Source organism: Rhipicephalus microplus, chromosome 7 (assembly GCF_043290135.1).
Source record: "Rhipicephalus microplus isolate Deutch F79 chromosome 7, USDA_Rmic, whole genome shotgun sequence".
Lineage (NCBI taxonomy): Eukaryota > Metazoa > Arthropoda > Arachnida > Ixodida > Ixodidae > Rhipicephalus > Rhipicephalus microplus.
The window spans coordinates 33,262,065-33,272,943 of record NC_134706.1 but is presented as its reverse complement, the minus strand read 5'-3'; the positions used below and the strand labels follow the sequence as shown (position 1 = coordinate 33,272,943).

At 43.9% G+C, this 10,879-nt stretch overlaps 1 protein-coding gene across 4 annotated transcripts in view; it reads left to right on the top strand.

Moving 5' to 3' along the window:
* The first annotated feature begins 28 nt into the window (after positions 1-28).
* Positions 29-10,879, top strand: part of LOC119180154 (acyl-coenzyme A synthetase ACSM3, mitochondrial) — a 28,551-nt gene continuing 17,700 nt past the window's right edge. For all 4 annotated transcript variants that reach the window (XR_012884854.1, XR_012884853.1, XM_037431294.2 and 1 more), the window contains exons 1-10: positions 29-338; positions 460-559; positions 1,064-1,167; positions 2,438-2,550; positions 3,000-3,118; positions 5,300-5,358; positions 6,270-6,321; positions 8,003-8,121; positions 9,352-9,505; positions 10,513-10,641. Coding sequence is in view for 2 of the 4 variants with exons in the window: in XM_037431294.2 (XP_037287191.1) it covers positions 217-338; positions 460-559; positions 1,064-1,167; positions 2,438-2,550; positions 3,000-3,118; positions 5,300-5,358; positions 6,270-6,321; positions 8,003-8,121; positions 9,352-9,505; positions 10,513-10,641 (1,071 nt within the window). In the remaining 2 variants the exon portion in view is untranslated. The remainder of the gene's footprint in view (positions 339-459; positions 560-1,063; positions 1,168-2,437; positions 2,551-2,999; positions 3,119-5,299; positions 5,359-6,269; positions 6,322-8,002; positions 8,122-9,351; positions 9,506-10,512; positions 10,642-10,879) is intronic.

Sequence of the window (10,879 nt, the reverse complement as noted above, 5' to 3'; positions counted from 1 at the left end):
ACGTGTTCGCATGCGTGTTCGTGTTTTCTTTCCGGCTACCAGCCGCGATCGAGGATAATAAACGCTTCAGCGATTTGTGAAGTGCTTCGAGATACGTTTATCTTCAAGCGACGGCGTTATATAACGCCTGGAAGGGGTAGTCAAAGGGCGGGGCGGCTGAACTGCACGCTGTCAAAGCAGTGGATGTTGAAAATATAACGAGTCGACTGCAAAGAGATGAACATCGCCGCTCGCTTTGTTAATTCGCATCAGTGTCGCCTACCGGTGCCGTTAAATTTTAATAGGCGAGCAGACTTCAAGCACGTCAGATTTGCCAGCCGTCTCCACAGATACCTGTCGTAAGTGCTTTGTAATGCTGCCGAGGCGTGCAGATTAATTGCGATTGTCACACATGCTAGGGCATTATATCGTTCAACATATGCTCGCGTGCGTCTCTCACAAAGCACTGTTAAATTGCAGTAACAACGACGTCGAAGGTTGCTGGGATGTGCTCCATGACCCGCCGAAGGAATTTAACTTTTCGAGGGACATTATCGACTTCTGGGCGGCCGAGAAGCAGGTATGTGCAACGTAGCGGTTGTCCTATACGTGTACGGTGCGTTTGTTTTCCGCATATGTTCTTCGATCATCGATCCGGACGATTTCGCGGAGGCGTACCGTGGTAATTCAAGTGGTAGTGGTAATTCAAGTTGGTGTTGACCGCAATTAACTAGGATCAAGTGGACTCCCAGTTAGAAACCAACTGGAAAACGGTTGGATATCCGATTCCAAGCAAGATGAACAGTGACTGTAGTTGTCTTAAGCTGGAAGCCAAGTGGAAGTGTGACCGATTAATACTTGAGAATGGAAGATACATGAGCGTGTACGTTTGTCTGGCTCATTTGATTTTTAGCTTTTTGTACCTAGCTTTATCATGTACAAATATATATGCACCACATGCATTAATTTCGACTTGCTCAACGCAGCGGATATTCGGTTATCTATCTCTTCATATCCCAATACGAATGCAACTATAACACTACAGCCATGCTGATTGGCTGTGTTAATTTTTTTTTATACACAGAAAAAGAGCCGGGGTGACATGCCAGGCTTCTGGTTTGCCAAGGAAAGTGGCAACGAGCCGGATATCAAGTACACTTTTTCAGACCTCAGCCGTCTATCCCAGAGGTAAGGTGGTCCAAATCGCATCCTTCGTGCCAAACACAAATAACTTAGCTAGCGAAACAAGACGGTTTAAGAGCCACACACACTTGCTGTCTGCATCACTTCGAAGAGCACCTCGCCAACACATGTCTGCGTCACTCCACAACCATATTCGTAGCACAATTTATTAGCACGAGATGTCGCACACCTTCTGCATGTAATTCCATTTTCGACAAATCGGTCTGGGGCATCCATGCCCTGCAAGGATTGGAAGAAGCAGCGCGACAGGGCACACTGGTGCGATTTGGTGAAGATGGCATCAGAATAAATGGCTTGAGTTCATACGTCGCAAATGAGTATCTGTAAGTATGTCAATGCATATTTGTAACTTGTAGATGTGTCACAACGCTTGTGCAAGTAATCACAATGAAAAAATAATGAGGATAATCTGTTTCCACGATGCAGCTTTCTTGTCACTCATGCGATGTGAGCATGATAGATAGCCCCACACCGTGCATCTAAATCTTACTTCCACTGCGCACATGACATAAAATGTTGAACAATATTTGTTTATCTAGCCTTGGTAGCTTCCATTTCTTTGTTGGCATATATGTGTTTGAACAAGATCATATGACAATGTATGCATAATCCTGGTTTTGAAACAAAATCCGGTAGTGTGCATAAACGTCTCACATTGAAGTAAGAAATAAGAATATGACATATGGAGTCACTGCACATATATTTATCTTGAAGTGATATTTCAAGAACAACAAATACTCAAAGTATTCTGTGCGATCTGGTGGTGCTAGAATTAGTGCAGACAATTAGTGCAAAGCTGAAAAAAAAAGGCTACCTTAGAGTTTTCCCTAAATACCTAGTTAGATGTCCTGTCATGTGACAAGCTATGGTCACTTTGTAGTGCTCCAGATGCCATGAAATATACAGTTGTTAGCATTTCTGCCATGCCAGAATACGCATTATCGGCTTGCCTAATCGAGTAGCTTCAAAGTTCTGTGGTTACTTAGAAGTGTGGCAGTTTGAGCTAGTTGCTATGACATGACGATAGTTGTGGCACGAGAACAGAACGACGACAAAGAGACAAGCGCTCGTCCCCTTCTTGTCTCTTTGTCGTCGTTCCGTTCTCGCGCTATAACTATCGTCTGTGGGTACGTATGGATGGGCAGACAGAATTTCAACTCCTCCTGTCGGGTTGAACTCTTTGCACATTTGCGACAGTCGCTTTTGGTAATCGCGTCTGCCGACCATTTATTTCGTGTGTGCACTTTGAATGCAGGGTGGCTGGCTTCCTCAAGCACGACCTCGGCCTCGACAAGAACAGCCGGCTTTTGGTGATCCTGCCGAAGACGCCAGAGTTCTGGCTGGTTCTTTTGGGAGCCATCAGATGTGGTGGGTATAAACGCCGATTCTGAATCAAGATAAACATCATAACAGTCCCTTGAGCTTTCATTTATTTATTCATTTATTTATTTATTTATTCATGATACCTTACAGGACCCGATAGGGCATTGAGTAAGGGGAGCAAGTACGAAACAAAAAATATCAGAGATAAATGCATTAATAAATACAGGGAAACAAAATTGAAATTGAAAAAAAAAAAGTGTACAGTTGGCGAAACACGAAATATTGCCGACAGACAGTACAGATAAGTGGAGAGAACGGCTGGTACATGAACACTAGCATCCTTTTTCTCCCACCTGCAAAACTCGTAGAGCAGTCTTAATGGGATCAATCTGGTTATATTAATTTGCAAATAGATTCTCCACATCAGTTTTTGCTGTTCTGTAATTTTGAAATGTTGGCAATCAGCAGCTGCCTCCACAATGCTCTCTTTTCAGGCATAACCCTCACTACATGCACTACCATGCTCACCGCAAAAGACATCAAGTTCCGGCTTGGCAAGTTCCAACCTGACTGCATCATAGCCGGATCGAACGAGATGGCTGCAGTCGATGAGGTCCTGCTATGTAGGCTGTTTGTTCACTATACTCGTTTCCTTCTACACTCAAACCTCCTTATAGACAAGTTGCATCTTACATGACCATAAGTTTGTTATATCCGGAAATTTCTTATAAAGGTATATTCGTAACATTATGCCTATTTCAAGACTATTCTTCATTTAATTGTTGTAACCAATATTTCGTTATAACCAGGTTCGTGATGCAGAGGTTTTTGTGTATATAAAATTTGTTGACTTGCATACATGTTAAACTTAGTATAATTGTTATTTTGTTTACTTACAGTCTGTTTGCTTCTCTTATCTGCATGAGATTGTTGTTTCTCACGGTGTGCTCATAGTATTTCAGTATGTGTAACACATACATTCGTAGTGCATGTGCTTCTAGGCATCACCAGGGCCAAGAAAGTGGGATTTGCAAAGTGTGAAGCCGAAATGCATGTAATTCACTTTTGCACGAACAGCAAGAGTGTTAATAGAAGCAACAATGTAACATGTCGCATAATACTGCTTGGCTCACTTCTCACATAGGACCTGCATTCTAAGTTTGGTAACACAGCCGAACACACATATAACGAATTATTGTGTACATCGAATCACCTCTACATAGAACTCATTTGTGATCCCCTGAAGGTTTGATATATCTGACCGCAGATCTAAAGTGTTCAATTAAAATGAGCTGTTAGGTGAAAAGCAGGCTGTCTGCTTTGTGGCTGTGTAATGAGTTGTTTCTTTGTTATTTTTCATTATATTGTGCACTTGGTGTATTTTTACAGGTGTCTTCATGAGTGTTTTTGCTAAGTGTACTAGACTAAAAAAAGTTTGTGTTATCATGTCGGACATTAAAAAATTGTAAATTAAATGGGCCCTGCAACACGTTTCCAAGGAGCCATGGAATGACTTCACTAAAGGAGCTTATTGTCTCACGAATTCACCACTGCAGAAAAAAATTTTATAATTCGTCCAGTACGAGGGGAGTTACAATGATTTGTCGCATGCTGCGATTGAATTTTCTCGTCCTGACGAAAGCGCTGAAAGCTAAGCAGGAAGAGACGGCACGGGGAAAAAAGGTATGTCGCACACGCCTCGTGGCATAGAGCACTTTTTTCTTCGAACGTACTACTTTTCGGTTCGATTGCGCACACATGCACGGACACGTTGCAGTCTCTTGTGGCGGCCCCAGTAACTCCCGAGCGCGCCATGTTCGAACCAGCCAATGGCAGAATACTAGGCAAGTGATTCACTGATTACAGAGTATGTATCATCATTTGTTAAGAGAAAGGAAAGTGAATTTTAGTGTCGAAGCTGTGGCGTACTATAATATTTGACTCGCGTGATCTCGGGAGCTTCGACTACTGATCGGCAGCATTTTCCGGCCATGCTGAAAAATGTCGCAAGACGCCTTTAAATTGCTGGAGTTTTGCATGCCAAATCATGATGATATTATAGTGATGCATACCGTAGGGGGAAGGGGGCAGAGACTCCACAATGATTTAAAGCACTTGGTGTTGTTTTGAGGTGTGCACCGTAGTCAGACAAGCTAAAGCATGTGGGTGGGTTTTGAATTTCGCCCCAATTTAAATGTGGCTGTCATGGCTGGGAATCTAACCCAGGTCCTTCAGCTTATACTGAAGGATTATAGCTGGCAGGTATAATATTGGGCAGTTCCCTACAGGATTCTTGCGTGGAGCCCGAGTTCTGTGAATTTGACAGAACCGTGTCGAAACTTGCAGAAGAGTTTAAAACTTTTCATGAGTTCCACTGTTTACTATTCACGGTTCTAAATGTGCAAGAAATGGGCTCAAGTGAAGCTTAACATTTGTTCAGTGAGAATTATCACCACCTGGAGGAAATATGTGCAAACTTTGTCCTCTGCCATAGAGTTGCAGCAACATTATCTACATTCTTCTGAATCCACTTTTGGAATCTACGTTTACCACACCGTGGAGCCACTTTTTAGTTTCAGCAAGGAACCGCCAAGAATTTGAGCATGCAGAAGCAGTCTCTTTACAGACCCTTTATGTGCATACTTTTTGTAAAAATTCATTGAACGTTATTTTATGTTATCATGTGCACAGTTCGTATGCTTGAGCATTTTGTTGCCATTCACATATGTAATTTGAATTCACAGAATGCATGTGCTTCTTAAAATTTTAAATTGATAGGTTCTTGCCTTTGCAGGTGGTTGGAAGCTTTGATTGCGTGCAGCACAAGGTGGCCGTCTCGAAAGAAGGAGTAAGGTAGTCGTTTCTTGTGCAATTTAGTTCAATGTACCAAAAGAGTTAAAGCTTGGGCAAGTTGGTATAAATCAATTGGAAGCTACCAACACTGTATAAAAAAATTGGAAATGGGGAAGAACAGAACCGAACAGTGCTTTTTGCCTCTGTTCTATACACTTTCGTATCCTTGTACGTGCAGGTAATACTTTGTAATGTACTCGACTCGCAAGTCTAGGAGTTACTTTATAACAAACAGATCCGCGCTTGCAAAACTGTCCAGTCTTCCAATCGCGCCACGTGCTAGCGAAGCGTGCAGCAGCCCTATCAGTTAGCTGATAGGGCTGCTCGCACCACGTACTATCGCACCACGTACTAGCACTATGCAGCAGCCCTATCACTTAAAGCTGGACCCCTAAACCGTGGTGAGTTGCGATCATGGCGAGCTTCAGGCCAGTGGTAACAGAAACGTTCTTTGCCTGACGCTATTAGCATTAAGCACCACCAGCGTGCAACAAAGTACAATTAAAAACAAAGCCGCGGATAAGTTCCGCACGGTGATGCAAAAAGGCACCAAAATTGAAGCACATGAGAGAGAGAGCGATAATGCTCAGACTCGTCTTTTTTGCGGCTTTGAACTTCGGCTTTGTTGCAGTAGGTCATCCATAAAGAACCTGGCGGTGCGGAGAGGTTGATGGCGGCTGATTGGCTCCCGGCGCGATCCAGCTGTGTTCGTCGCGGCTCCCCCCTAGTTGAAAGACGAGCCCCCCCTAGAAAGCAATGGATGTTCTTGGGATCTAGAGAGGAGTGCCCCCAGAGAAGGGCGAAGAGGGGAACGGGGCATCTCGGCTTCAGGATATCATTGAAGGCTTTGCATGTTGACAAAACTGTGAGGACTTGTTTGAGAAAAAGTTACCGTGTGTCTTTTTCTGCAGGAGCGACTGGAAGCTGTTCGACTCATTGCTTCGGAACTCTCGCGAGCACGAGGTACGCTTCAGTTCCTTTTTATGAGCAGCACTTCAACCTGTCACATTGGCTTACCGTTTTCACTCACTTGTAATGCGAGGGACGACTATTCATTGTGTCCAGGAATAAAAAAAAATTAAAAAATTGTCTGCATCATCGCACGTTTTAGACAAATTGAATTTCAATTGATTGATATGTGGGGTTTAACGTCCCAAACTTGAGTTTCGGTACTCAATTTTAACACGAGGGTTGAAGTCAAGTGGCAAAAATATGGAAAGAAAAAGAAAACTCTCCTTAGATTCGAGTAAATAACGTAAGTGCAATGATGCTGCATCACTGAGTTCAGTATCGTGGGTTCAATCTTGCCCACAGAGACCACGTATCAGCGGACATGCAAGAATGCTCAACTTGATTGAGGTGCATGTGAAAGAACATGAGGCAGTCAAAATTAATCCAGAATCTTTCCCATCTCAACATACCACCTACCAAAGATGATGGTCTTAATGCATAAAACCGCACAGTAAAAGCTTTCCGTGATTTTTAATACCTCTTATCTTTTATCAATGAATGGCTGAATCATCCTGTTTTTTTTTTTCTGAACTTTTGCTGCCAAGTCGATGGGTTCCGCCATTACTCTGATATAGCGCATCATTTTAAGCTTTAATTTAAGGTGAAGTGTAAGATTGGAAGCAAAGCGCAGTTTCAGGGTTGAAAACTGGGCTTTTACTAAAAAACAGTAACAAGCTCTAGCAGGACATGAAAAGCTATCATATGAAACAACAACCAAGATGAAATATAAACTAGAAGCATCGTTATATTGAAAGAAAACATCATTAAGAAATCGTTATGGAGTTTTTGTATAGGAGTGAGTGGCCCTTTGGTGTCATCCATTAGCAGATTCGGAGCGCTTCCGTTGGTACTTTTTCTGCTCCATGTAGAGCAAGTCTACTGCATTGGAAGACTGAGGGTGCTCCTATGTTCCTTGAGCAGATCTGAAGCACCTCCGTCACGAGATCCACTTTGCGGAGCAACACTTTTTTTTTTACTCTGTGAAAAGCGGCGGATTTGACTGGAAGACACAAGCACCTTGTGCTCTGGAATGGTGCCAAGCGGTGCCAACAGACACCAGTGGCGTGTCGTCGTTTGTGCCTCGCGTCGAACTATAACAGTGCTCTCGTTTTGCCAGCGTAGCATTGCAGTGCCCAGCATGTCCAGTCATGCAAGAAGGAATACGCACGCATCGCTTTCCCTTCTGACCGACCCCATCTCAACGATCACAAACATTTGCCGAACACACTTTGGAATTCGCAGTGTCCTCCAATTACTTGCCATTTGCTCCAGTGGGAGCACATGTGTTCTACTGGTAGATTTCTTTGGATCCCTCTGCCAGAGTGGAGTGCTCCGGCACAGAGTTCGTCAGCCACTTTGAATCTGCCAATGGAATTCACCACTACATACACATCACTGGATGGTGGTTAACTGCAGCTTTAAGTTGGTGAATTGTTGGCTAATGTTGCTAATGAGCAGCACACACATTTCCAGTTGGGAAAATTTCATTGCCATTTTTTATCACTCTGAGCATCGCTTCTGCGTTGTCATTTCTGTTCTGTCTATTGGAACCACTTCAGTTCCACACTTTTGTTTGCAACAGTTGACAATGTTGTAGGTGGTTTTGCTTAACGCCTGCATGTAACGCTCGCAGGGCAACGCGACGTACGCAGAGGATCCAGCCATAGTCTTCTTCACGAGCGGCACGACCGGTCCCCCCAAGATGGTGGAGCACGATCAGGGCTACTTCCTTGCCCACTTGTCAACGGCATGGTGCGTGATTTCACTTTGGTCAGAAGTTGTTTTCGCCAAGCCAACTACCTTACTTAGAGAGAATGTAACGCAAGCTTTTTTTTCTAGATTTTCGGTACTTGAAGTCGACCCTCACTTTATAAATGAATGCGGAAATTCAAGTTGTCCGAAAAGTGCAACGATGCACACAGTTTTGTTTTTGTTTAATTTTTTTCAGCCTGGAAAATCACCTTGTCTGTTACAGTCCTGGTTCCACTAAAATTACGTAAATAATGCGGTAGATATTTTCTTTGACGAATATTGTTCAGCAGCCTGCCATTGAATGTGACAAGTGTCTGGAGATGCATGAGCATGTTCATTTCATCTTGGTAGCATAGTAGGAAAATGCAGCGAAGGCAGTGTATCTGGTATGTAATACCGGGAACAATTTACAACAGGTATTCCGAGCAAATGGCTTGTGTTGGACAAAGGTGACATGAAATAAGGTTTAACGAAGTACAGGACGATTCCACTGCTAGTGGGCTGCATCAATTTTTTCAGCTCTGGTGTCGCGGAACACCAGTAAGAACCACATGACGCGTAATGTTGCTCTGAACTGAAGGCAGTCGCAGCCGTCACGGTAACTCCGCCTACGATTCACGTTATCAATATAAATTGCTCTAGAAAGATAGCTGTCATAATCTTGCTGTAATATTTTTGTATGTGATGCATGTATAAATATATATGGCACTTACATACTTACCAAGAACCTATGCAACTTTTTATTTTATTTATTTACAGGGGTTCTGCTGGCTTCAAAATGAAGCCGTAAGCAGGAGTGGCTAACATATAAATATAGCAGGCTGAACATTTTCGCAGTATATTACACACAGCTAAAAACTGTGGGGTTTTTTCATTGAATCTGGAACAATAAGTTACTGTACATGAAGGAATCAAGAAGGGCTTCCCACTTGCCTGCCGTTTTTCTCCAAGATTATTTGATTAAGCTTGCAAGGTGACACTGCGTTGTTGTGGACACTCAGAGCCTCTGAATTCGGGATGTACACTGAGGCTCTGCACAGGCCAGGCCGAGCTCGGCAGTTGCCAGATTTGCCTGGGCAAGGCCGGAAAAATTGGCCCGCGCAGTATTCTGTACATGTTTTTTGATAAGAGCAATCACACATCCTTAGCTCATTCACCAAAGTGCTCTCAGCAGGGTATGAATACGCGCAAGCTCGCCACATCACATATTTGAACCGTCTCTCAACGCAGCCACGTGCACAGTCCCGAGCAGCACGACGTCGTGTGGTGCATCGCCGACCCTGGCTGGGCAAAAGTGGCATGGGGCACATTCCCCACCTGGCTCATGGGGGCCTGTTTCTTCCAGACCCAGATGCCCAAGTTCCTGTCCACGGCAACACTGGCTGCAAGTTGATTACTTTATTGATGACTCTTCTTTCACACTTGGTTAGAAGATAGGTGGCAAAACAACAGGTTAGGCCAGTTACCGTGTATGCCCGGAAAATGTTACGTCAGTCCGAACACGTGTAGCCTCGAGTATTATCGCGACAAAAAGCAAACATCGCATAGTGTCCCAGTTACCACGGCAGCTGGGCACAGTTCCGTAGCAATATCCTCTTGTGTCCACTCTCTTGGACCATGAAGCAAGGTGCTCATAGTTGACGTGCAATATGCAAATAGTAATACACTTAAATCTCACTATAACAATGATTGATGATTGATATGTAGGATTGAACGTCTCAAAACCACTGTACGATTATGAGAGACGCCGCAGTGAAGGACTCCGGAAGTTTCGACCACCTGGGGTTCTTTAACGTGCACCCAAATCTGAGCACACTGGCCTATAGCATTTTCGCCTCCATCGAAAATGCAGCTGTCGCAGCCGGCATTCGATCCCGCGACCTGCGGGTCAGCAGCCGAGTACATGAGCCACTAGACCACCGCGGAGGGGCCATTGTAACAATGTAATAAATTAATTTACAGAAAACAAAAGTAGTGTACAACAACCTCTGAAGAGAACAGTTCTTTGAGATAGGTGGTAGTGCACTTGAAGTTGTAAAAGAGTATGTTTACTTTGGACAGGTAGTAACCGCAGAGCTGAACCACCATATTGAAGTAACTAAAAACAAGAGTGGGGTGGAGCACACTCTGCAAGCATTCTCAAATGACGACTGGTAGATTGCCGCTATCAATCAAGAGGAAGGTATATAACAGCTTCATTTTATTACTACTTACCCACAGAGCCTAGAGAATTACAGAGAGGGTTCAACCTAAGTTTAGGACGACGTAACGAGCAATAGGAAGGAAAAATGATAGGTGTAACCCTAAGGGACAAGAAGAGAGCAGAGCCGTAGCCATTTTTTAACCTTCTTACTCATTTGCCACAATGGAGAGATTATATCTGTCTTCCAGGTTCTGCGGGACTACCCAGTCAGCAAGCTGTGTGCACCTCCAACCGTGTACCGTGCCTTACTCCAGCAGGACCCCTCCCTGTTCCAGTTTAAAAGCCTCGTTGACTGCATATCCGCCGGAGAGCCCATGGTACGTTGTGGTACGCATGAAAATCACACCTGTCTTGTATATGCGCTACCTATCTTGTGTGGTGTGGTATAATGGCTTGATAGCTACAGCGCTCTGTTATTGAGTATGTCACGGCTCTTTGGCTGCAGTGCACTATAGTGATCACTGTGGCTGCAGTGATTCACTGAGGCAGAACAACATTAACAACAAAACAAACAATGCTTGTACACTTCATGAGCCCCCCTAGGACCCATTAATG